Source organism: Astyanax mexicanus, chromosome 18, assembly GCF_023375975.1.
Source record: "Astyanax mexicanus isolate ESR-SI-001 chromosome 18, AstMex3_surface, whole genome shotgun sequence".
In the NCBI taxonomy this organism is placed as follows: Eukaryota; Metazoa; Chordata; class Actinopteri; order Characiformes; family Acestrorhamphidae; genus Astyanax; species Astyanax mexicanus.
The window spans coordinates 12,659,674-12,682,151 of NC_064425.1; the positions used below are offsets into that span (position 1 = coordinate 12,659,674).

The 22,478-nt window shown below is 42.7% G+C and overlaps 1 protein-coding gene across 5 annotated transcripts in view; it reads left to right on the forward strand.

Annotated features, from left to right (window-relative positions):
* Positions 1-20,587, forward strand: part of grm5b (glutamate receptor, metabotropic 5b) — a 45,263-nt gene extending 24,676 nt beyond the window's left edge. For 2 of the 5 annotated variants that reach the window (XM_007248599.4, XM_049467089.1), the window contains exons 5-10: positions 9,411-9,646; positions 11,616-11,862; positions 12,980-13,148; positions 13,235-13,361; positions 14,361-15,303; positions 15,784-20,587. In XM_007248599.4, coding sequence (XP_007248661.3) covers positions 9,411-9,646; positions 11,616-11,862; positions 12,980-13,148; positions 13,235-13,361; positions 14,361-15,303; positions 15,784-16,780 — 2,719 coding nt within the window. In that variant the 3' untranslated portion in view covers positions 16,781-20,587. The remainder of the gene's footprint in view (positions 1-9,410; positions 9,647-11,615; positions 11,863-12,979; positions 13,149-13,234; positions 13,362-14,360; positions 15,304-15,783) is intronic. The other 3 variants (XR_007425319.1, XR_007425318.1, XR_007425317.1) reach the window with 3 other exon arrangements.
* Positions 20,588-22,478: the final 1,891 nt, after the last annotated feature.

Sequence of the window (22,478 nt, forward strand, 5' to 3'; positions counted from 1 at the left end):
CTCACTCACCATCATATCCCACACCAACTCACCATCAAATCCCACACCCACTCACCATCAAATCACACACCCACTCACATCATATCACACACCCACTCACCATCAAATCACACACCCACTCACATCATATCACACACTCACTCACCATCATATCCCACACCCACTCACCATCATATCCCACACCCACTCACCATCAAATCACACACCCACTCACATCATATCACACACCCACTCACCATCATATCCCACACCCACTCACCAAAATATCCCACACCCACTTACCATTAGATCACACACCCACTCACCATCAGATCTCTCACCCACTCACCATTATATCCCTTACCCACTCACCATCAATTCCCACATGTACCCACAATCATATTCCCACACCCACTCACATTATATCCCACACCCTCTCACCATTATATTACACAACCACTCACCATCAGATCCCAAACTTATTACCATCAGATCCCTCAGTCACTCATGCACCATCAGATCCTTCAGTCACTCACCATCAGATCCCTAAGTCACTCACCATCAGATCCCAAACTCCCTCACCATCAGATCCCTCAGTCACTCATGCACCATCAGATCCCTCAGTCACTCATGCACCATCAGATCCCTAAGTCACTCACCATCAGATCCCAAACTCATTACCATCAGATCCCTCATTTACCCACTCACCATCAGATCCCAAACTTACTCACCATCAGATCCCTCTCTTATTCACTCACCATCAGATCCCTCATTCACACACCATCAGATCCCTCACTCACTCACCATCAGATCCCAGACTCACTCACCACCAGATCCCTCACTCATTCACTCACCATCAGATCCCTCACTCACTCACCATCAGATTCCAGACTCACTCACCATCAGATCCCTCACTTATTCACTCACCATTAGATCCCAGACTCACTCACCATCAGATCCCTCACTTATTCACTCACCATCAGATTCCAGACTCACTCACCATCAGATCCCTCACTTATTCACTCACCATTAGATCCCAGACTCACTCACCATCAGATCCCTCACTTATTCACTCACCATCAGATTCCAGACCCACTCACCATCAGATCACTCACTCATTCACTCACCATCAGATCCCTCACTCACTCCCCATCAGATTCCAGACTCACTCACCATCAGATCCCTCACTTATTCACTCACCATTAGATCCCAGACTCACTCACCATCAGATCCCTCACTTATTCACTCACCATCAGATTCCAGACTCACTCACCATCAGATCCCTCACTTATTCACTCACCATTAGATCCCAGACTCACTCACCATCAGATCCCTCACTTATTCACTCACCATCATATCCCTCACTCATTCACCATCATATCCCACACTTATTCCCTCACTATCAGATCCCCCACTCACTCATTATGCTCACAGTGCTAATTGTAAAAATTCTATTTTCATGTAATGTGCATGTGAAGATGGAGAGTGTGATAGGAGAGAAAGAGAGAGAGAGAGAGGGAGGAAAAGAGGGAGGGAGAGGGGGTAGAGAGAGAGAGTGTGATGGAATGCCAAGCCGGTACCCTTCTCTGTTACCATGGCAACTGGAGTGTACCCCCCCTCAGCACCACAGGCAGAGAAAGTGAGAGAGAGAAGTGAATTGCACACAAATAGACACAACCTGAGTGTGTTATAGTTTACCTGAAAAGCTAGACAAAAAACGTGTGTGTGTGTGTGTGTGTGTGTGTTATTGTCTATTTAAAACTTCAGCAAGAAAATGACTGTTGTCAGCTGGAGGAGCGCCGACAGCAGCGTCACCACCGTAATTACCATCTGCCCTCTGTGTGTGTGTGTGTGTGTGTGTGAGAGAGAGCGAGCGGGCAGGCTGTAATGAGAGATCAGTAGAAGGACAGTGAACTGGTGTAAGTGCACGCTGTCACTGACTGTACAGCTATTAACAGAAAGCAAAATCACACACACAGACACACACAAACACACACACACATACAATGTGGGCATTAGAAATTCCAGAGAACATGTTTTTTTAATTAATAAATTACACAAAAGTGATTTGACAACTTTGCCATCTTGCAAAGTTAGTGTAGAACAATATGGTTCGAGTGGGCGAAGACTAATAGAATTAGCTGCAGAGTTTATTTGAGTTGTTTGTGTTCATATTTTTGGATGTAGACAGATGTCTGACCAACCACCACCTACTTTAGCCGCAGCTGACAGACAGAGTTTGATTTTGATTGACGGCGATTGATTTTGATTAACATTGATTGATGTATCTGGAGGCTCTGAGTCGCTGTTTGGAGGCCAATAGGAATGGTGTTTAAATAAGCACATAATAGTCCTAAAATGTTTGATCTGGTTTGGATTTTCCCAGTTTTCCATTCCACCTTAAACTGTGTTGTGCGTCATGCACCAGAGTGCTGCACTATTTAAGGTGGAATGGACAGTTCCAATAAGGAGCTGGTGAATGAGAACTGGTTGTGTTTTTTTCTTATCCACAAGGACGAAGGGTCTTCCAGTGTGTGTGGGTGTGTGTGTGTTGGTGCGTGTGTGTGTGTGTGTGTGTGTGACATCCTGCCTCAAAAGCCCATCTGTTTACACATCACGTCCTGGGAGAGAGAGAGAACCAGATGGAAGCAGGTAGAGGGAGAGAGAGATAGACAGAATAATGAAGAGTGGGGATAAGACAATGTGTGTGTGTGTGTTTGTGTGTGTGTGTGTGTGTCCAGGGTGCAGTGGGTCTGAGAGTGTTTATTGGGGGGGCCGCAGGTGTGTGTAAGAGAAAATGGAGTGATTTGATTCTAAAAACTGATGGAGTGAGATACACACACACCTACACACACACACACACCCCTACACACATTGACCACAAAGAGAGACAAGGACACAATAGGCAAGGTCATACTACTACTGCTGTATTAGAGTTTCTATAATTACACAACTAATTACTGTTGTAAATGAATGCTGTTGCCAAGCAGTCGCTAATGTACCCCATGTGGTAGCTATGCAGTGACAAAATGGTTGCTATGGTATCCCAGGTGGTTTCTGTAGGGTTGCTAGTTTGTTTTTGTAGTGCTGTAAGGAGTGGATGCTATGGTGTTACAAAACCAAACATTTTCTTTAGGATCTCAGGTGTGTGGTTAAACAGTTGCAATGGTATCACATGTGGTTGCTGTGTGGTTTCTAGGCTGTGGCACAGGCATTTTAATATTATTATTGTGCTAATTAGGTTGTGCAACCAGTGACCCTACCTTTTCTAAACGCACACGCTGGTGTGCTCTTCCAACAGCACTATGCTTGTCCACACACTGCTGCAATCAAAGCACAATGCACAAATGCTATATATAAACTTTATATTCCTTCCGAATTGCATTGCAATCCAATGCTTCCTTCTGGGTGCAACTATTTTTTTAATTATTATTATGTGATACATTTGACACAACACAACACAATACATTTGAATTTCCCCCCGGGGATCAATAAAGTATCTATCTATCTATCTATCTATCTATCTATCTATCTATCTATCTATCTATCTATCTATCTATCTATCTATCTATCTATCTATCTATCTATCTATCTATCTATCTATCTATCTATCTATCTATCTATCTATCTACATACCATATATGATAGTTGGCAAATGGTTGCTCCATTGTTGATATGGTTTGAAATAGTATAGGATTTAAAGGGTGAAAATCAAATGGAGAATTCCATATACTTTATAGAGTGGCTGACTAATATTAGCATTGGCTTTATTGTCTGTTCTTTTGTTTATCTGTCTATATGTCTATCTCTTTCCCTGCCTGTCTATCTGGCTATCCATTTGCTTTTTCTGTCAGTCAGTCTGTCAGTCCATCCGTCTGTCTCTCTCTCACTCTGCTTGTTTGTTTATCTGTTTGGTCATCTATCTGTCTCACTTTCACTACACTGCTGTAGCCATAGTTTTGCCTATTTTACAGTGTGACACTCTATCTAATACTGTAAGAAAGTGTGAAACAGGAGTGAACAGAGTGATTATCCTCTCAGCACTTCCCTCCCTCTTCTCCCCTGCTGATTCTCCAGTCATATTTCATTTACTCACATTTACTGAAGATGCTTTGTAGTTAGCTGTCCTACTGTCCTTGGTGTGTTTACATCTGGCGTCTATTAACACTGAAACCAGTGAAAACGTTCAAAACTAGTAGAATCATATGTCAGTGCACTATTAACTGCATGAGAAACCATAGAATCATCCACTCACCATCAGTGTGTAGTCTTGCCCTCCAGTGCTAGCTTCTCTTGGGTAATCAAATACATTTAAATGTATATAGTGGTTGACTGCCTGGCCACAGTGTTGTAGGTCATACGCACAAGTTACTTTTTGATTAGTAAAAACTGTGACTTCACGCTGGCTGAAAATGGACTAATAAAAATATGATAAAAAACTACTAAATTTTTAGTATGAACTGACTACTCTATGAATATAATGAAAGATGTACTTCTTGTGTGATGTACTATCAATGTGAGGTAGAAGAGTTTAAAGAACAACTCCCAGTATAGTGTTACTTAAACTTCACCCAAGAGCAAATTTAATGGTCACATACAGTTTACACACTTATAATCAGTACAATTACATGACGTTTATTCCAAATGGCAGAAATTGCAACTATTTTAAAGCCCTACAAATACCTGCACTATGCATAGCAACACTCTAGCATCCACCCAAGACGCCATATCAAGCACGTAGACTACAATAGATTATGAATTTCCATGCAAAACTTCAGCAACCACTTTTACTTCCATAGCAACAAAACCCCAGCACCCGCACAAGATAGTAATGGGCTTATAAAACCTTAGCAACCACCTGGAGACTGAAAGAGATAGAGAGAGATATGTGAACAGATGGAATATCTGAGTAAAAGAAGAAAAAAGGCAGAAAAAGAGAAACTGAGACTAAACACACACACACACACACACACATACACACACATACACACACATACACACAGAGGATACCAAAGATAACAGCAGTCGCCCACACAGCTGTGCAGCTGCTGAATGGAATCTTTCATAGAGGGATCAAACTAAGCTTTCAGTCAGGTGGTGTGTGTGTGTGTGTGTGTGTGTGTGTCTGTGTGTGAGCTCATTCCCCCCTCATTTTTTTCTCCCTTACTATCTTCCTTTCTCTCACTTTATTCTTTCATCCATTTAAGTTAAACTCTCTGTCTTTTATCTCTCTTTTACCCGATAACGTGTTATTTTCCCTACTCTCTCTCTGTCTGTTTCTCTCTCTTTCTCACTTAGTCTCACTCAGTCTCTCAGTCGCTCAGTATCTATCTCTCTGTCTGTCTCTCAGTCTCTCCCTCTCTCTCAGTCTCTCTCGGTCTCTCAGTCTCTCTCACTCAGTTTCGGTTTATTTCTCTCTTTCACTCTTTCTCACTCTCTCTATGTCTTTCTCTGTGTCTCTCTCTGAGAAAGTTAAACTCACTCTGAGGAGAGTTGCTGTCAGGCTAGTCAAACAGTGACAGATCTATCACCATGACGATCAGTCTCCTCTCTCTTCGTCTCCACGGAAACAGACACTTTTAGATGGAGACGATGAGAGAACATATTGTCTGGCCGCCCACAATACCAGAGAGAGAGTGAGAAAGTTTAAGTGTACTTCAATACACAGGTCTGGTGTAAGGATGGTGTTGTAGTAGTGTTGCATTAGTACAGTTGCATTGGTGTAGTAGTGGTTTTCCAGTGATGTAATGTTGTAGCATTATTGTAGTAATGATGTAGTAGTGATTTAACTGTAGTGTATTTGTAATGTAGTAGTAGTAGTACTGTAATAGAGTAATTGCATTGACAAAGTAGTGGTGTTCCAGTGGTTAAGTTGCGATATTGCAGTGGTGTAGTTGTGGTGTTGTAGTGCTGTTAATAATGGTGTAATAATGATGTAATATTAGTGATTTACAGTGTAAAAGTGTAATAGTGGTTTGATTTTACGAAAAGCAGTAGTGGTGTAGCAATAGAGTCGTGAAGTTGTAATAGCGATTTTATCATGGTGTATTAATGGTGTAGAAGTTTGGTTTTACAGTAAGGTAGCAGTGGTTAACAGTGGTGTAGTAGTGTAGTTAATGTATAATTGTGATTAAACTATGGTGTAATGTTGGCTTTACAGTGTTATAGTAGGCATATACCTGTAGTAAAGTAAAGATGTAGTGGTGATTTTACAGTACAGTGGTTTTACGGTGCTGTAGTAATGGCGAAGCAGTAGTGTACTAATGGTGCAGTAGTCATTTTACAGTAGTGTAGTTATACTAGTGTATTTGCAGTAGTCTGTGTGTGCGAAGAGAGAGAGAGAGAGAGAGAGAATATGTATATGTCTATCATTTCTTGAATAAATCACTTGTATCTAGAGTTAATTTGCATGTGGCCAATCACATCACAGTTTTTAGTGAGATCACATGTAGAGCAAGCTATGATGCCATCTGTACCCTGTGTGTGAGAGTGTGTGCAGTGTAAAGTAGCACCCTACTACAATATGCTCATTCACACGAGTAATGTGATCAGCAGTGTGTTCAGCAGTGAGTTCAGCAGTGTGTTCAGCAAAGTGCTCAGTAGTGTGTTCAGCAGTGTGCTTAGCCCTGTGATAAGGAGCAGTAGTTAGTGGAGTGTTTAATAGAGTTTTTAGTTGTGTGGACAGTATTGTGTGCTGTGAATAGGTGCCAAGGTGACACTATCAGTTGTGATCCAGATGGTGTTTTACATCGTAGCTTTAGGGCAATCACACACACACACACAGACACACACACAGACACACACAAACACATAGGATGGAGCAGTGAGGAGATCATTGTGAGGAGATCAATGAGAGGAACAGTGAGGAGATCAACGAGAGGAGCAGTGAGGAGAGCAATGAGAGGAGCATTGAGATGGGCAGTGAAAGGAGCAGTGAGAGGAGCAGTGAGAGGAGCAGTGAGGAGAGCAGTGAGAGGAGCAGTGAGGAGAGCAATGAGAGGAGCAGTGAGGAGATCAATGAGAGGAGCAGTGAGGAGAGCAATGAGGAGAGTGAGGAGAGCAGTGAGAGGAACAGTGAGGAGAGCAGTGAGAGGAGCAGTGAGGAGAGCAATGAGAGGAGTGAGGAGAGCAATGAGAGGAGCAGTGAGGAGATCAATGAGAGGAACAGTGAGAGGAGCAGTGGGAGAAGTGTGAGAAGATCAGTGAGATGAACAGTGAGAGGAGCAGTGAGAATATCAGGACGAGGAGCAGTGAGAAGAGCAGTGGAAGAGCAATGAGAGGAGCAGTGAGGAGATCAATGAGAGGAGCAGTGAGGAGATCAATGAGAGGAGCAGTGAGGAGAGCAATGAGAGGAGCAGTGAGGAGATCAATGAGAGGAGCAGTGAGGAGATCAATGAGAGGAGCAGTGAGGAGAGCAATGAGAGGAGCAGTGAGGAGATCAATGAGAGGAGCAGTGAGGAGATCAATGAGAGGAGCAGTGAGGAGATCAATGAGAGGAGCAGTGAGGAGATCAATGAGAGGAGCAGTGAGGAGAGCAATGAGAGGAGCAGTGAGGAGAGCAATGAGCAGAGCAGTGAGGAGAGCAATGAGAGGAGCAGTGAGGAGAGCAATGAGCAGAGCAGTGAGGAGATCAATGAGAGGAGCAGTGAGGAGATCAATGAGAGGAGCAGTGAGGAGAGCAATGAGAGGAGCAGTGAGGAGAGCAATGAGAGGAGCAGTGAGGAGATCAATGAGAGGAGCAGTGAGGAGAGCAATGAGAGGAGCAGTGAGGAGATCAATGAGAGGAGCAGTGAGGAGATCAATGAGAGGAGCAGTGAGGAGAGCAATGAGAGGAGCAGTGAGGAGATCAATGAGAGGAGCAGTGAGGAGATCAATGAGCAGAGCAGTGAGGAGAGCAATGAGAGGAGCAGTGAGGAGAGCAATGAGCAGAGCAGTGAGGAGATCAATGAGAGGAGCAGTTAGGAGAGCAATGAGAGGAACAGTGAGGAGAGCAGTGAGAGGAACAGTGAGGAGAGCAGTGAGAGGAACAGTGAGGAGAGCAGTGAGAGGAGCAGTGAGGAGAGCAATGAGAGGAGTGAGGAGAGCAATGAGAGGAGCAGTGAGGAGATCAATGAGAGGAACAGTGAGAGGAGCAGTGGGAGGAGTGTGAGAAGATCAGTGAGATGAACAGCGAGAGGATCAGTGAGAATATCAGGACGAGGAGCAGTGAGAAAAAGTGGAAGAGGTGCAATGAGGAGAGCAATGAGAGGAGCAATGAGGGGAGCAGTGAGGGGAGCAGTGAGAGGATCATTGAGAGGGATCACTGAACAGAATGTAAAAGAATCAGTCAGAGGAGCTGTGAGAGGAGTGCTCTGCTCTAGTACCTCCATTCCATAAAGTGCCCCCTATAGTGGCATAAAAGAGACAAAGTGCCCTACTGGCTGGTCTTCTTGAAGGAAAACGTGATTGAGTGCCCACTAGGGTACCACTTCTTGCGATAAATGATGATGTGCCCTCTAGACCATGAATAATGTGATAATGGTGCCATTAGGAAGTGCATTCTGTGCCACTCTCCATAAACCCAAGGGTTCCTTTTCTAGTACAGAAAATTTGGTAGGATTTGGTGCTGAATAGGTTCACCTGAAGGTGGAAAAACATGATGAAGTGCCTGAGTAGGTGCTCCTTTGATGGGGAAGTGTCCACCAGTGGAATAAATGTGAAATGTCTAGTGCTGTAAAGGGTGTGGCCATACGTTTGAGAGTGAAAGGTTTCCTAATGATTACCCTGTCAGTGGATTAAATGTGATGTGGTGCCCTGTAGGTGCTTTCACATTAAGAGAAACTCTATTTGGTGATTTGGTATTTTTTTTTTTTTATAAAATATTTTATCCATACTAGCTTGTTCAGATGAGATGAGTGTTTAATGCAGCCTGAGTTGTAAAGAATGAGGTAAAATATAAAGTTTAACCTAATTAGTAATCTTAATCAAGAATGAAGACTTTTTTGTCAGACATGGCAAATCATAGCGTTATACACACTTTTTTGCACCTCATTCTCCCCAGAGCAGATCACTCTGTCATTCTCTCACACAAATCAATTAATCAATCACATGATGCATCGTCATTACACACTCCATTACATCACTCTGCTAATCAATAACTAAATTCTCATCACTCTTGCACTAATCACTCAGTCAATACATAGCTAACCTGATCTATATCATACACCTGTAGAATATACTTACACATTACACACACACACACACACACACACACACACACACACACACACACTAAAGAAATTCTCTCTAAATATCAAATCAGAATTACCTGATTCTTTAAATATCAGACAATACCATAATGATAAAACATTAACAATATGAAGAGAACCAATAAGTAATCAGTTCAGCTCTAATTCTTTCCTCCACTCCTCTCTTCTCTCCTCGAATCACAGTGATGGGTGGGCAGATCGTTACGATGTGACGGACGGATACGTGCGTGAGGCAGCGGGCGGGATCACCATAAAGCTCCAGTCTGCTGACGTCAAGTGGTTCGACGATTACTACCTTAAACTCCGTCCCGATAACAACCTGAGGAACCCATGGTTCCCTGAGTTCTGGCAGCATCGGTTCCACTGCAGACTGAAGGGCCACCCTCAGGAGAACCCCAAATATAACCGCACCTGCAGCAGTAAGTACACACACACACAAACAAACACACACAAACTGTGGCTAAAGAAGCTTTGTTACACTGATGGAAAGAGAGAGGGAAAGAATGAATGAATGGTGAATAAACATCCTTAATGTATTCCTTCATTTGTTCATTTAATTATTTATTTATTTATAAATATATTTGCGTGTTGATGCCACAGCCAGTCATTCACATGCTAATCTGCATGCACTCCAGACTCCAGATATAAAAGCATCCTGTATGAGTTACCACACACACACACACACACACACACACACACACACACACACACAAACCTGACCTGACTAGAACCAAACCCAAGCCCATATAAGCAACCACACACCCAAACCTGACCAAACCCATATCAAAAACCACTCACTTGTACGCTACCAAACCTACATCAGACTTACTAATATACACATCCAACCCAATGCAAACCTGATCCGGCTTATATCTGCAATCACATATCAAAATGTGATCTGAGCAACACCTGAAAAATACCTTCTAAACCTCTTATTAGTGGAACATTGGACCCCAAGCAAATGCTAAAAATGGGAGGAGTAGTTTGGGAGAGGCAATGGGTGATGTATGGGTTGGGGCAGTAAGTAGAGCTGATTGGGCTGAGCAGTGTGCTTCTGATAGCGGTTGGACATCACCGGGGTCATTATTATTGATTGACTGATTTACATATTATACTGATAGCACAGTTGAACCTGTGAGGGCGCTGCAGTTGTGGAAATGAGCGCTTTTTAAAATTAGGAAATTTTAAGCAGGACTGGTATGTTTCATTACTTAAAAGGAACACATTTCAGCTATTAATGAAACAAAATGATTAAGGGTCTAGTGCCTCTTTAAATAATATTTTTAATGTCTTTCTTTCTATGTTTCTCTCTCACTTACTCTTCATCTCTCTCGTCTCGTCGCTCTGTCACTTTGTCAATTTGTTTCTCTCGGTTATCCCTCCTCTCTTTCTCTCTCTCTCTCTCCCTGTCTCTTTGTCTTTCTCTCTCCACTGCCTCTACTCACGTCACTTCAAAGCCCAGAGACTTCAAACACTCAATTTCAATGAGAAAAGAGGAACAGAATAAAAACGAGATCCTGACCGCTGAGTTGCTCCATCTCCTTTAGAGTACAATAGAGGGAGACAGAAAGAAAGAGAGAGAAAGAGCTTTCCACCAAAACACAGAACCACCCATCATATTTACACCCTGCATGCACTCATTCAGAAACACAGCCATCAGCAAGAAAAAAGCAAAAGCAGTGAAATGGCAAAACTCAGAATACCAAGAGCTCATAGCGGGTCCCATGACATTTGGCATGTCTTATGGAAACTATTGATTACTGCACTGACCTGTGGATTATGTGGGAGGGATTCTCCTGCAGTGAATTATTTTACTGTAATATATTCTGTGAAATTAACAATGGGTGAGGGTAAGAAAAAGGGCTAGTGAATGTCTCAGAGTAAAAGTACTGGTCTAAAGTTACCTCTCATTAACTGTCTAATAGAATTCAGTAAAGAGTTCAGCATTTTTACTTCAAGAAATTTGATAAATATGGACCAATGTTTGTCACAGTCATTATCATCCACTGTACTGTCCACTGTGGGTAGTAATGCCTTCCATGATATATTCTAGATACACGTGCCACTGTTGGGGATCAACAGATGTTTAATGTGCCCACAAGATCAGAAATGGAAAGTCCCATCCACCTGGCACCCACTACCACATTCACATTACCTTATCATAAACACATTGGCCAGTTTTCAGCCTCAGGATAGTCACAAGATAACACCTGACAACTTAGTGTGGGACAGGTGCGGGAGTTCCCAAGCTGTGCCTTGAAGTAACACTTCATGATCAATTTGAATATTGATAGTCTATTGTTTTTGGCTTGTGAGTTTATTTGCTTGTTTTCCCTGTAAAGATTTTTCCAGACAGTGACGACGACTCTCTCTCTTTCTCTCTGGCAGAGCGGGACTCCCTGCGACAGCAGTACGCCCAGGACACTAAGATGGGTTTTGTGATTAATGCAATCTACAGCATGGCGTTCGGACTCCATCAGATGCACCAGTCTCTTTGTCGGGGGGCGGCAGGACTCTGTGATGCCATGCGGCCGATTGATGGAGCTAAACTGCTCGATTTTCTCATGAAAACCAACTTCACTGGAGTCTCCGGAGAAAACATCCAGTTTGATGAAAACGGAGACTCTCCTGGGAGGTACACTTACTTTTTTATCAATTGGTTATTCTATCATGCAATCAATCAGTCTGTCAGTCAATCATTTGTTCAGTCAGTTATTCATTCAATCAGTCAGTCAGTCATTCAGCCAGTCTGTCAGTCAGTCAAACAGCCTGTCAGTCAGCCAGTTAATTGTTTGACCAGTCATCAGTCAGTCAAGTCAATCAGTCAGTCAGTAAATCATTAAATCATTCAGCCAATCATTTGGTCAGTCAATCAGTTAATAAGTCAATCAATCAGTCAGTCAGTCAGCCTGTTAATAATTTGACTAGTCATCAGTCAGTCAATTCAATCAGTCAGTCAGTCATTAATAACTAAATCAGTCAGTCAATAATTATTTCAGTCAGTCAACAAACCATTAAATCAGTCAGTCAGTCAATCATTAAATCAGTTAGTCAATCATTTAATCAGTCAGTCAGTAAATAATTAAATCAGTCAGTCAATCATTCCTTCAGTCAGTAAATCATTAAATCAGTCAGTCAGTAAATCATTAAACAGTCAGTCAGTCAATCATTAAATTAGTCACTCAGTAAATCATTCAGTCAGACAATTAATGAGTCATTTAGTCAACAAATCAATGAGTCAGTCAGTCAATAAGCCAGTAAGTCATTCTGACAGTCAATTAGTCAGTCAGAAAATATTTTTGTTAACTTTTCATCAGTCAGTCAATAAGTCAGTAGATCAATCAGTCAGTCAATGAGTCAGTGAGTCAATCGGTCTGTCAGTCATTCAGGCAGTCATTTAGTCAGTCAGTCAGTGCTTCAGTCAATCAATTAGTCAGTCAGTAGTTGAGTCAGAGATCTAAGTGTGTGTCTCTATGGTTTTTGTGTGTGACTGTGTGAGTGTATGCATTCCACTAGTTGCTAAGATGCTGATTTGTGTTGATTTGTGTGTGTGTGTGTGTGCGCACGCATGTGTATCTTTGTTTATATGTACACACATCTGTGTGATTGTAAAAATGCATACTATATGATTGTCATTAAAAAAAAGCACTGGCTGCGTGTGAGTTTAGCTATACTGTAAACTGATAATTACCATGTAACATATTTCTTACTGTGCTTCCTGTGTGTGTGTTTGTCTGTGTGTGTGTGTACAGTTATGTGATAATGAATTTTAAGAAGATGGGGAAGGACTACTTCGACTACACAAACGTTGGTAGCTGGGATAACAGCGGCCTGCAGATCGATGATGATGAAATCTGGTCCTCTAAAGACACCATCATCAAGTCAGTCTGCAGTGAACCCTGCGATAAAGGCCAGATCAAGGTTAGAACCTCACATCTTCTAATGTGCTCCTTAGAACCTGGAGCACTGGAGAACCCCAGTGACTCTCTCTCTCTCTCGTTCTGTAGGTGATCCGTAAAGGTGAGGTGAGCTGCTGCTGGACGTGCACTCCCTGTAAGGAGAACGAGTTCGTGTTTGATGAGTACACCTGCAGAGCGTGCGAACTTGGCTCCTGGCCTACACATGACCTCACGGGTGAGCCTGTTAACAAACAAACACACAAACAAACAAGCAAGCAAAGACACAAGCAGAAAGCCATATATACACATTTCTGCATAATGTCTCATCCACCATGAACAGGCCCACTGCACTGCACATTTTAGTGCTTTTCCTGCTTTAACATATTACACTGAAACGTTGAAAGTGTGATCTTCTCCAAACAGACTGCCGGACTGCCGGTTTTACCAAATAAAAAAGTCTATTCAACTAACCTATCTTGATAATTTCTATAATTTTGATGATAAAGATAATAATAATGTGTTTGTAGAAGTCTTATACTGTACTGGCCTGCATTTCTTAAAGGATAATAATTGGTTGCTCACTATATGCATCGAAATTAATTGCCATTTTAAAAATACTTATTAGGTCTGGCAGCCTAGATCCTTTTTTAATGTTATTATAATCTCTCAGGGCTGAAATACTGGGCGGGAACACACTCACAACAGACAAATTTGGGACGACATGAGGAAAATGCAAGATTAAACGATATGCACACTTTACAAGTGTACTAGAAGATCAAAACGTGTACTCATTACGCAAAGATGTGTACATGTTGTCAGGTTTGTGAATAGAATGTGTGAAACTCTGAATAGGATGTCTGATCTACTGCGGAACAGAACGTCAGATCTTTCTCTAATAGAATACCTGATCTGTTTCTGTAATGAACGTCTTATCTACCTTTAAATATGATGTCTGATCTACCACTTATTGCATATTTGCTAGAGCAACTGGTAACATTTTAGCTGCATTGAGAAAATTTGAGTTTGATGTCAGTCCGATGATGAAATCCAGTGAAATTAGGTAAAATGTAGCTCCTGAATATTAATGCAGACTGAAGCTCCAGAGACCTGAGCAAAGAGTCATTCATAAAAAGCACCATTACATGTCATTTGTGAGAGAAAAAAAGGAAAAAAGATTGAATCTGTTAGAGTAAATGTAAAGCAGGACCTGTACTCATTGTCACTTCTCTGCTAGGTTGTGACCCAATCCCAGTGGAGTATCTACGATGGGGCGACCCTGAGCCTATAGCAGCCGTGGTGTTCTCATGTCTGGGTCTGATGGCCACGTTTTTTGTCACTGCTGTCTTCGTGGTGTACCGCGATACACCGGTGGTCAAGTCATCCAGTCGTGAGTTGTGCTACATCATTTTAGCGGGGATCTGCCTGGGCTACCTCTGCACCTTCTGCCTCATTGCTAAACCGCACGTGGTCCACTGCTACCTGCAGCGCCTGGGCGTTGGCCTCTCACCCGCCATGAGCTACTCGGCCCTGGTCACCAAGACCAATCGAATCGCTCGGATTTTGGCTGGAAGCAAGAAGAAAATCTGCACCAAGAAGCCGAGGTTCATGAGTGCCTGCGCCCAGGTGGCAATTGCCTTCATCCTGATCCTCATGCAGCTCAGCATCATCGTGGCTCTGTTCGTCCTGGTGCCGCCAGATGTCATTTTCGACTATCCATCCATCCGAGAGGTCAAGCTCATCTGCAATACCACTAACCTGGGTGTGGTGGCACCGCTGGGCTACAATGGTCTGCTGATAATGAGCTGCACGTTCTACGCCTTCAAAACACGGAACGTCCCGGCGAACTTTAACGAGGCCAAATACATTGCCTTTACCATGTACACCACCTGCATCATCTGGCTTGCATTTGTGCCCATCTACTTCGGCTCCAACTACAAGATCGTCACCATGTGCTTCTCAGTCAGTCTGAGCGCCACGGTGGCGCTGGGCTGCATGTTCGTACCCAAGGTTTACATCATACTGGCTAAACCGGAGAGGAACGTCCGAAGCGCCTTCACCACCTCCACTGTGGTGCGCATGCATGTGGGCGATGGAGGGAAGGCATCCTCGGCAGCCAGCCGGTCTAGCAGCCTCGTCAACCTCTGGAAGAGGAGAGGGTCGTCTGGGGAAACGCTCAGGTGAGGATGAGGGTGTGTGCTTGTGTGCTAACATTACCTGCTTTAGTCTTTAGACAGAATATGAAAGCGTCTACAGATATAATGCTACAGCTTCAGATTAGCGTAGAAGGAAGAGGTTGTTTGTGTATGTGTTTGCATGTGTGAAGTCAATCTATGAAGAGCTTCAAGTACTTGCCATTACTCAATCAGGACTACATGATAAAATCAGCATCTTAATTAAGAGATAAATCATCACTAACAAGCCTAATTAACCCCAACAGATAGAGAGCGAGGCGAGGGGGGGGGGTAGATTCGATAGGGTTTTGATTGCTTTGGCTTTTCTACATTAATTCAATGAACTGATGAGTCGTGCCTCATATAAACTAAAATGAACAGACAGAGACTCGTCTGATAAACATAAACATAGGATCTAAGGGAATGTTACAGAAGCTCTTACTTAAAACTCTTCAAACTTAAATTCTCTTTCTGTTATTTTTTTAGCTCTAATGGAAAGTCGGTGACGTGGGCTCAGACAGAGCGCAATTCCAAAGGCAGCCACCTGTGGCAGCGTCTCTCCTTTCACATCAAGAAACGGGAGAACAATCAGACGGCCGTCATCAAGCCTTTCTCAAAGACTTCGGAGGGACGTTACTGCGGAGGCACTGAAATCCCACCGGATAGCAGCAACAACAAGATGCTGTATGAGGTCACAGAGCCGGCGGAGCACTACCCGGTCACATACAGTCCTCAGACCCCATCACCCATCAGCACCGTGAGCCAGAGGGCGGTCGGCGGAGCTTTGGTGAGGAGCTCAGGCACTGGGGAACAGGTGATCAGTGGAGTGTCGTCTTATCTGAGCCAGTCATCTCGCAGTGACAGCGTGTCCTGTGCTGGAGTCGGTGGCACCAGCGCGTCACAGGGCTCGCTAATGGAGCAGATTAGCTGTGTCGTTAATCGTTTCACTGCTAACATTAGTGAGCTAAATAGCATGATGCTAACCAACTCACCACCAGGAGGTCCCATGGCACTGTCTGCCAACATGTCTGCAAGCATGTCAGCCAGTGTGTCTGCTCACGGTCACTCGTCCAACTGTCCTCCCTATTTCCTCCCCCGAGAAGTTTCCATGCCAACTACCATGACGACCTACGCAGAGATCCAGCCGCTACCACCAGTGGAGTCCAACGGAGGTCGGCCGGCACCGTGCCCGCTGTCCTGCTCCTCATCCCGGGGTCCAGGCACCAGGAGCTCTCCTGTGTCCAGCGTGAAGGAGGTGATGGTGGGTGCGGCATCGGCGCTCGAGTCTGCCGCCTCCGCAAAGGCAGACTTGGAGGAACTGCTGCCGCTAACGCCTCCATCACCATTCAGGGACTCTGTGGCCTCTGGGAGTGGGTCCCCCAACTCCCCCGGTGGCTCAGAGATGGGTCTGGGGCCAACTCCGTCCCCCAAATATGAGTGCTTGGTACTGCGGCACTACAGCCAAAGCTCCTCGTCCTTATGAGGAATGGGCAACGCAGGTGGGGGCGGTAGAATGGACAGAGACAGGAGGGATGTAGGAATCAGGCTGATGAATTAAAGCTTCCTAGACCTAGTCTTCAGTGTGCGTGTTTACATGTTCTAAACCCAGAGAGGGATGGCCAGTACAACGTAACTACATTGTGACATAACGTTCACCTGAGCTTCTCCAACTGCTCCTGGTTGGAGCAGGGCATTTCAGACTGGCCACCAGCAGGGGGCCGTCCACTGATGTAACACAACTTTTAGTTTGTTTGTTTTTGTTTTGTTTGTTTTGGTAGTGGCCTTAAACAAACATGGCTTTCGTATAATTAGAGAAATCTTTAAGAAAAAACACTTTGTGTGATGAAGCAAGGATCTGAAAATAGAAAAAACTGAAGTGTGGGGACCTTCCAGCACCTTCACACACTGAGCTTATAAAGGGCTGGTCAGAGATAATGGAGGAACAGCGCCACTAAGTGTGTGAAGCACAGACGTTCTGGTGCACAGAGGAAGTGGAATTCCGCTGATGCTGGGAGGAAAGCTGCGGACCGAAGGTCTGTTCCGCCAGACTGTGAACAAAGTGCTTTGTTTTTTTTTTCTGTAAATAATCATTCATGACATGTTTCTTTCTCCTGAAACGGTTTCTATTTGCTCCCGCTCTCACTTTTCTTCCGCTGATGCCGATCTTCTCGTTTGATTCAGAATTATGAATGTATGCTTTTTATTTGTGAATCTTGAAAATGTGGACCAAAACTCTCGTACCTCCGTCTCTGCTCTTGAGGTGTTTCTTTGTATGTATTTATTTATTTATTTGTTTTATTTTTGTGGAATCGTGCGATTCTGGCCTTGATGAACACAATACTAGTGAATGAAATACTAGTGAAAAACTAAAAAACAGTGTTGAATCTATTGGGGTATTGGAGCGTGGGTCGAGTCACACCATCCAAACTGATCAAACTGACTGATCGCCACTGTCCACCTCGCTAACGATAATCAATACCGAGTAATAATCCATAAAGTTACTTCATTCATCAAAGGGCTTTCAGTGATTTAGCACATTTAGAGCTCGCTCTTTTTTACCCGATCAGATGTTTTGAATCCCACACACACAGAGCTGCTGTTCCACAGAACTGATGTCCGTGATGATTGTGTTCTAAGGGCAAGCTAACAGTCAGCCAGGGGTCATCACCGCCTTACATCACCCATCAGTAGCCGCCTCCCGACCAACGCTCCTGGAAAGTCAAAGACTGAGAAATTTTTAACTGAAGCTGTCTTTTTTATGGATAACCCACCCATACACAAACACACACACACACATTACATACCACAATTAACGATTGTGAGACTTAACATACATCACTACTGCTAAGGCCGCAGTGCCAAATGGGGGCCAGGAGGGGGAGTAAGTGTATATTTGATGTTTCTATGGTAATATTAAACTGTTTTCTTTTTATAAGTAAATATACAGAAAAAAAATCCAGTTTCTCAGATGTGAAGCAATACTCCCATAAACATTCCCATAAACACTCCACGCTCCTACAAATGCGATGATGTCATCAGGTTAACTTCGGTTAGGTTCAGGTTCAGATTGTTCAGTTCTTGTTTATACATTTTTAATCTGAATACTGAATTGCAGTGAAGGAAACTAAGGTTGCTCTAAACTGACTCTAAAGTAACTTTAAAATTAAGGTGGCTGAGGTAATGTTGAGGTACTCTAAACTCTTAACTCTAAAGTGATTCTGAGGTAACTGAGGTTAAGCTAAATTGAGATTGAAGATGCTAAAGTAAGACTGAAGTTATTCTGCCGTAACACTAAAGTGAGACTGAAGTGACTGAGGTAATGCTGAAGGGACTCATAGGTAACAATAAGTGACTGAGGTAACACTGAAGTAACGCTAAAGTGAGACTGTAGAGACTGAGGTAACACTGAAGTAACGCTAAAGTGAGACTGTAGAGACTGAGGTAACACCAAATGGACTCTGAGGTAACACTAAGTGACTGAGGTAACACTGAAGTAACGCTAAGTGAGACTGTAGAGACTGAGGTAACACTAAAGGGACTCTAAGGTAATGCTAATTGGCTGCGGTAACACTGAAGAGACGGTAAAGTGAGACTGAATGGACTCTGAGGTGATAATGAAGTTGGATATGGACGAATACTAGCAGAATTAGCCGTTAGCATTGCCCTCCAAAACCCATGTTGAGCTTCAGTGCTATGTTAGTCTCAGTTTGAAAAGATGTGGTGGAGCTTCACACGTCACAGAGGAAAACTAAAGACTAACCTTTACCCTCCCTTCTCTGGTAACACAATGCGGTTATAGATAGCTGGGGCCTCGGAAAGCCTAAATTGAAGAGATAATTGGGAAAAATTAAAAAACAAAAAGAGGATTGGCACTTTAACTGATGTCTCAGCCAATTAACCAACATAAAATACGTTTTTAAAATTCAAGGGTTTTTCTATTTTATTGTTTTTCTGCCAAATTCTTAATTAATGTTTTATATCCTTACATCCATTATGTGTGAAATATTATAAATCTTTTGGGAGTTACATTTCATCTGATCATTTGAACTTTGATCACATATTTTATAACTTAATGTTACATGAAATGTTTAAAAACCGATTGTGAATAATGTGAATAATAAATATATGACCATTGAATAAAATGAAACAAATCTATAGAAAAAATCTATGAAAAGCTATAATTCAGATTTAACACACTTTAGCCCAAATCTAAGACATTACATGGTGATTTACATGGTTATTACAGTTACAGAATTAATCATATTGATTAAAAATCGATCAATAATTACCATCCATACACAATTCCATAGAATTCAGTCTAATATCTCTGAAAGTGCAACTTTTTTCAGATCTTTCCTCTTCTGATTCGGGAATCATGTGTGGGATATCCGTGGGAACGTGTCACGGAAGTGAATGTCGCTACCTAGACGTGTGTGTTGATGTTTACACTTTTGCTATGTGCATATGATGCTTATAGAGTAAATAATAATAAACAATAATTTAATATGTGACGTTGATGAAATGTGAGGAAGTAATGCTGAAACGCAATATCTGACCATCCTTTCTGTCAGCTTGCCTCCGATTCCCGCCGAGGAATACTGTTCTGGTGGGACAGTTTGGTTTGGGCCAGTGAAGTGTGTACGGCAGCTTTTCTGGACACAGTCCCAGAACAAAGCTTAAACCTGAATAGAGTAGGGAAAGTCACAGTAAATCCAATTAGAATTTAACATATTTCAGGCCTCATTTGTGAGTGGGTTTCGTGGATTCTTTGGTTGATGTCATGGGATGCTATAAAACAGATGGTAAACTAGTGTCAAGAACTATGAGAATGTAACCAGAAGATGATTGGTTCGAATCTGCACTGAACCTCAACCTGTTATTGATCCACATTGTATAAAATTCTATATTAAGGACTAAACCCATCGTGGTCAGGTGTAAAACCTGTGTCCGAAAAGCCGTCAGTATCTGAACCTCTCCTGCTGCCCGAATCGGAGGGTTAGAACCGAGCTGAAGTGCTTATTTTCTGTGATTTCTGGTTGATTTTTATTGGATATTTTGGGGCTTGTGTTTTACTGACTCTCTGCTGTAGAGATCTGTAGAATGTACTGATATTGTTACTGTAGTTCTGAAGGTGATTTTTTATAATAGTTTCATGCAGCGTTGTAAGGATTTTGTGTGAAAATGATAAACTGCTGTTTAGAAACATATTTCCTTTATCTGAACATTAAAACAATCCATTGTTACTGTTCAACAGAAACTTCAAAATCATTATTAAACATCTGGAATATAATCTCTGAATCTCTGCCATTTTATCCAGTCCTACTGTATACACACCATAGCACTGACTGTACACTGTATACACAGTGTTTTGTGTGACCAGCATTATTATCTAGCGCTGCCTTAACTCTCTTGTGCATGGAATTCACCAGAGCAGCAGAGGATGCTATTGGAAGATTCCAATGGAAGAACTCCTTCATGATGACACCACAGAGCTGGTGTTTGTAAGACACCTTGCCCTCCTCCATCTTCCGCTTCAGGATGCCCTACAGGTGCTCAATTGAGTTTGGGCAGCATCTTTGCAGCCCCAGACCATGATGCTACCACCACCATGCTTGACTGTAGGCAAGACAGTTATCTTGGTACTCCTCACCAGCACACTACCACACATGCTGGACACCATCTGATCCAAAGAGGTTTATCTTTGTCTTGTCAGTCCATGCTCTTGGGATAAGGCCTTAAACACAATTACACACTCTAACACAGTAAGAGACAGTAACACTGCACTAGATGCAAGTTCATATGAGAGTAGAACTGTAGAACTGCAGTGTTTAATATAAATATTCTTACACTCTAAATTCAGTTCTAAAACCATTTAGATGACTGACACCCTCCACATCACACTCTTCTTGCTTCACACTTCAGATAGCTCTTGTGTGTGTGTGATACAGTAAGAGGCAAATTATGTGTCTCTAATCTGCATGTGTGTATGTGTGTATATCTAAGTGTGTATATGCGAGTGTGTGTGTTGTCAGATGGCACACTTATGTAATTACAGTGTGGGCGAAAGTGATGTACGGTAGGGTCTCCAAAACACACACACACACACACACACACACACACACATACACACACAGCTTATCCACTGTGGCCTCCTCCACACCTTACACACATATACTGGGTGGCATTTAGAACTCCAGTGTGTGTGTCGGAGAGATACAAAATGGTTGAGCTCTGGTGTCCAACTACCATCAGAAAATCAGCACCAGTATCTCCAGGGAATGTGCTCTCCAACCAAACACCCACATTGCCCGTCACTCCACTCCACCACCTGCTTCAATGATCACATCCACCTATTCAAAGACATTCCTGATGCTCCTGTTTTTCTAAAACATTCACATTCATCACACTGGCCCACAACTTCAGCATCCTCCAACACAACACTGAATGAAATCCAAAGAACCTACATCAGCATCCCAGCATCAGCACCACAGCCACCACCAAGTCCAGACTAGGCCCAAATCTGATTTTCTGACCAAATCCAATGCTTAGTTTAGGCTGTTGACACAAACATTTTAATAAAGGTCAGTCAAGGTTCTTCAAAACTTTAAGAACTTTATAAATTATACTTAAGTGCAATTGCAAGACCATCAAACACATCATAATGATGAAACGGGCATTAATCAGGACCACCCCAGGAAAGGTAGAGCAAGAGTTCCCTCTGTTGCACAGGACAAGTTAACAACACCCCAGATAAGAGCATCAAGAGTATTGTGGTTTGTTTAACACTTATAAGTTACTACATGATTATTAGGGTTCAAGCACATAGTGCGGGAACCCTATTGTTTTTGTTAGAATTTTTCTTATTATTATTATTATTCTTTTTTTCTTGTAAAACTCATTGTGCAGCAAAGACCGTAAGGCCTAGAAGGACCACATTTGGCAAGTAGGTAGGGCAGGTGTGAAATGACAAGGCACAGGCACAAAAAATGGCACCAATTGACCTAAGGGGGGCGCTATAGCAAAGCCATACACATAAGTGCTCATAAGTCATTCCAGCGATTTTTGCCAGACAAAATCTGTTTTTTTCTGTAATCCTTGGGTCAAAACAAGTCACTTTGCCATTGTGACCATTAAGCTCCGCCTACTTAGATTTTTTGCTAATTTGCATAATATGCAAAACA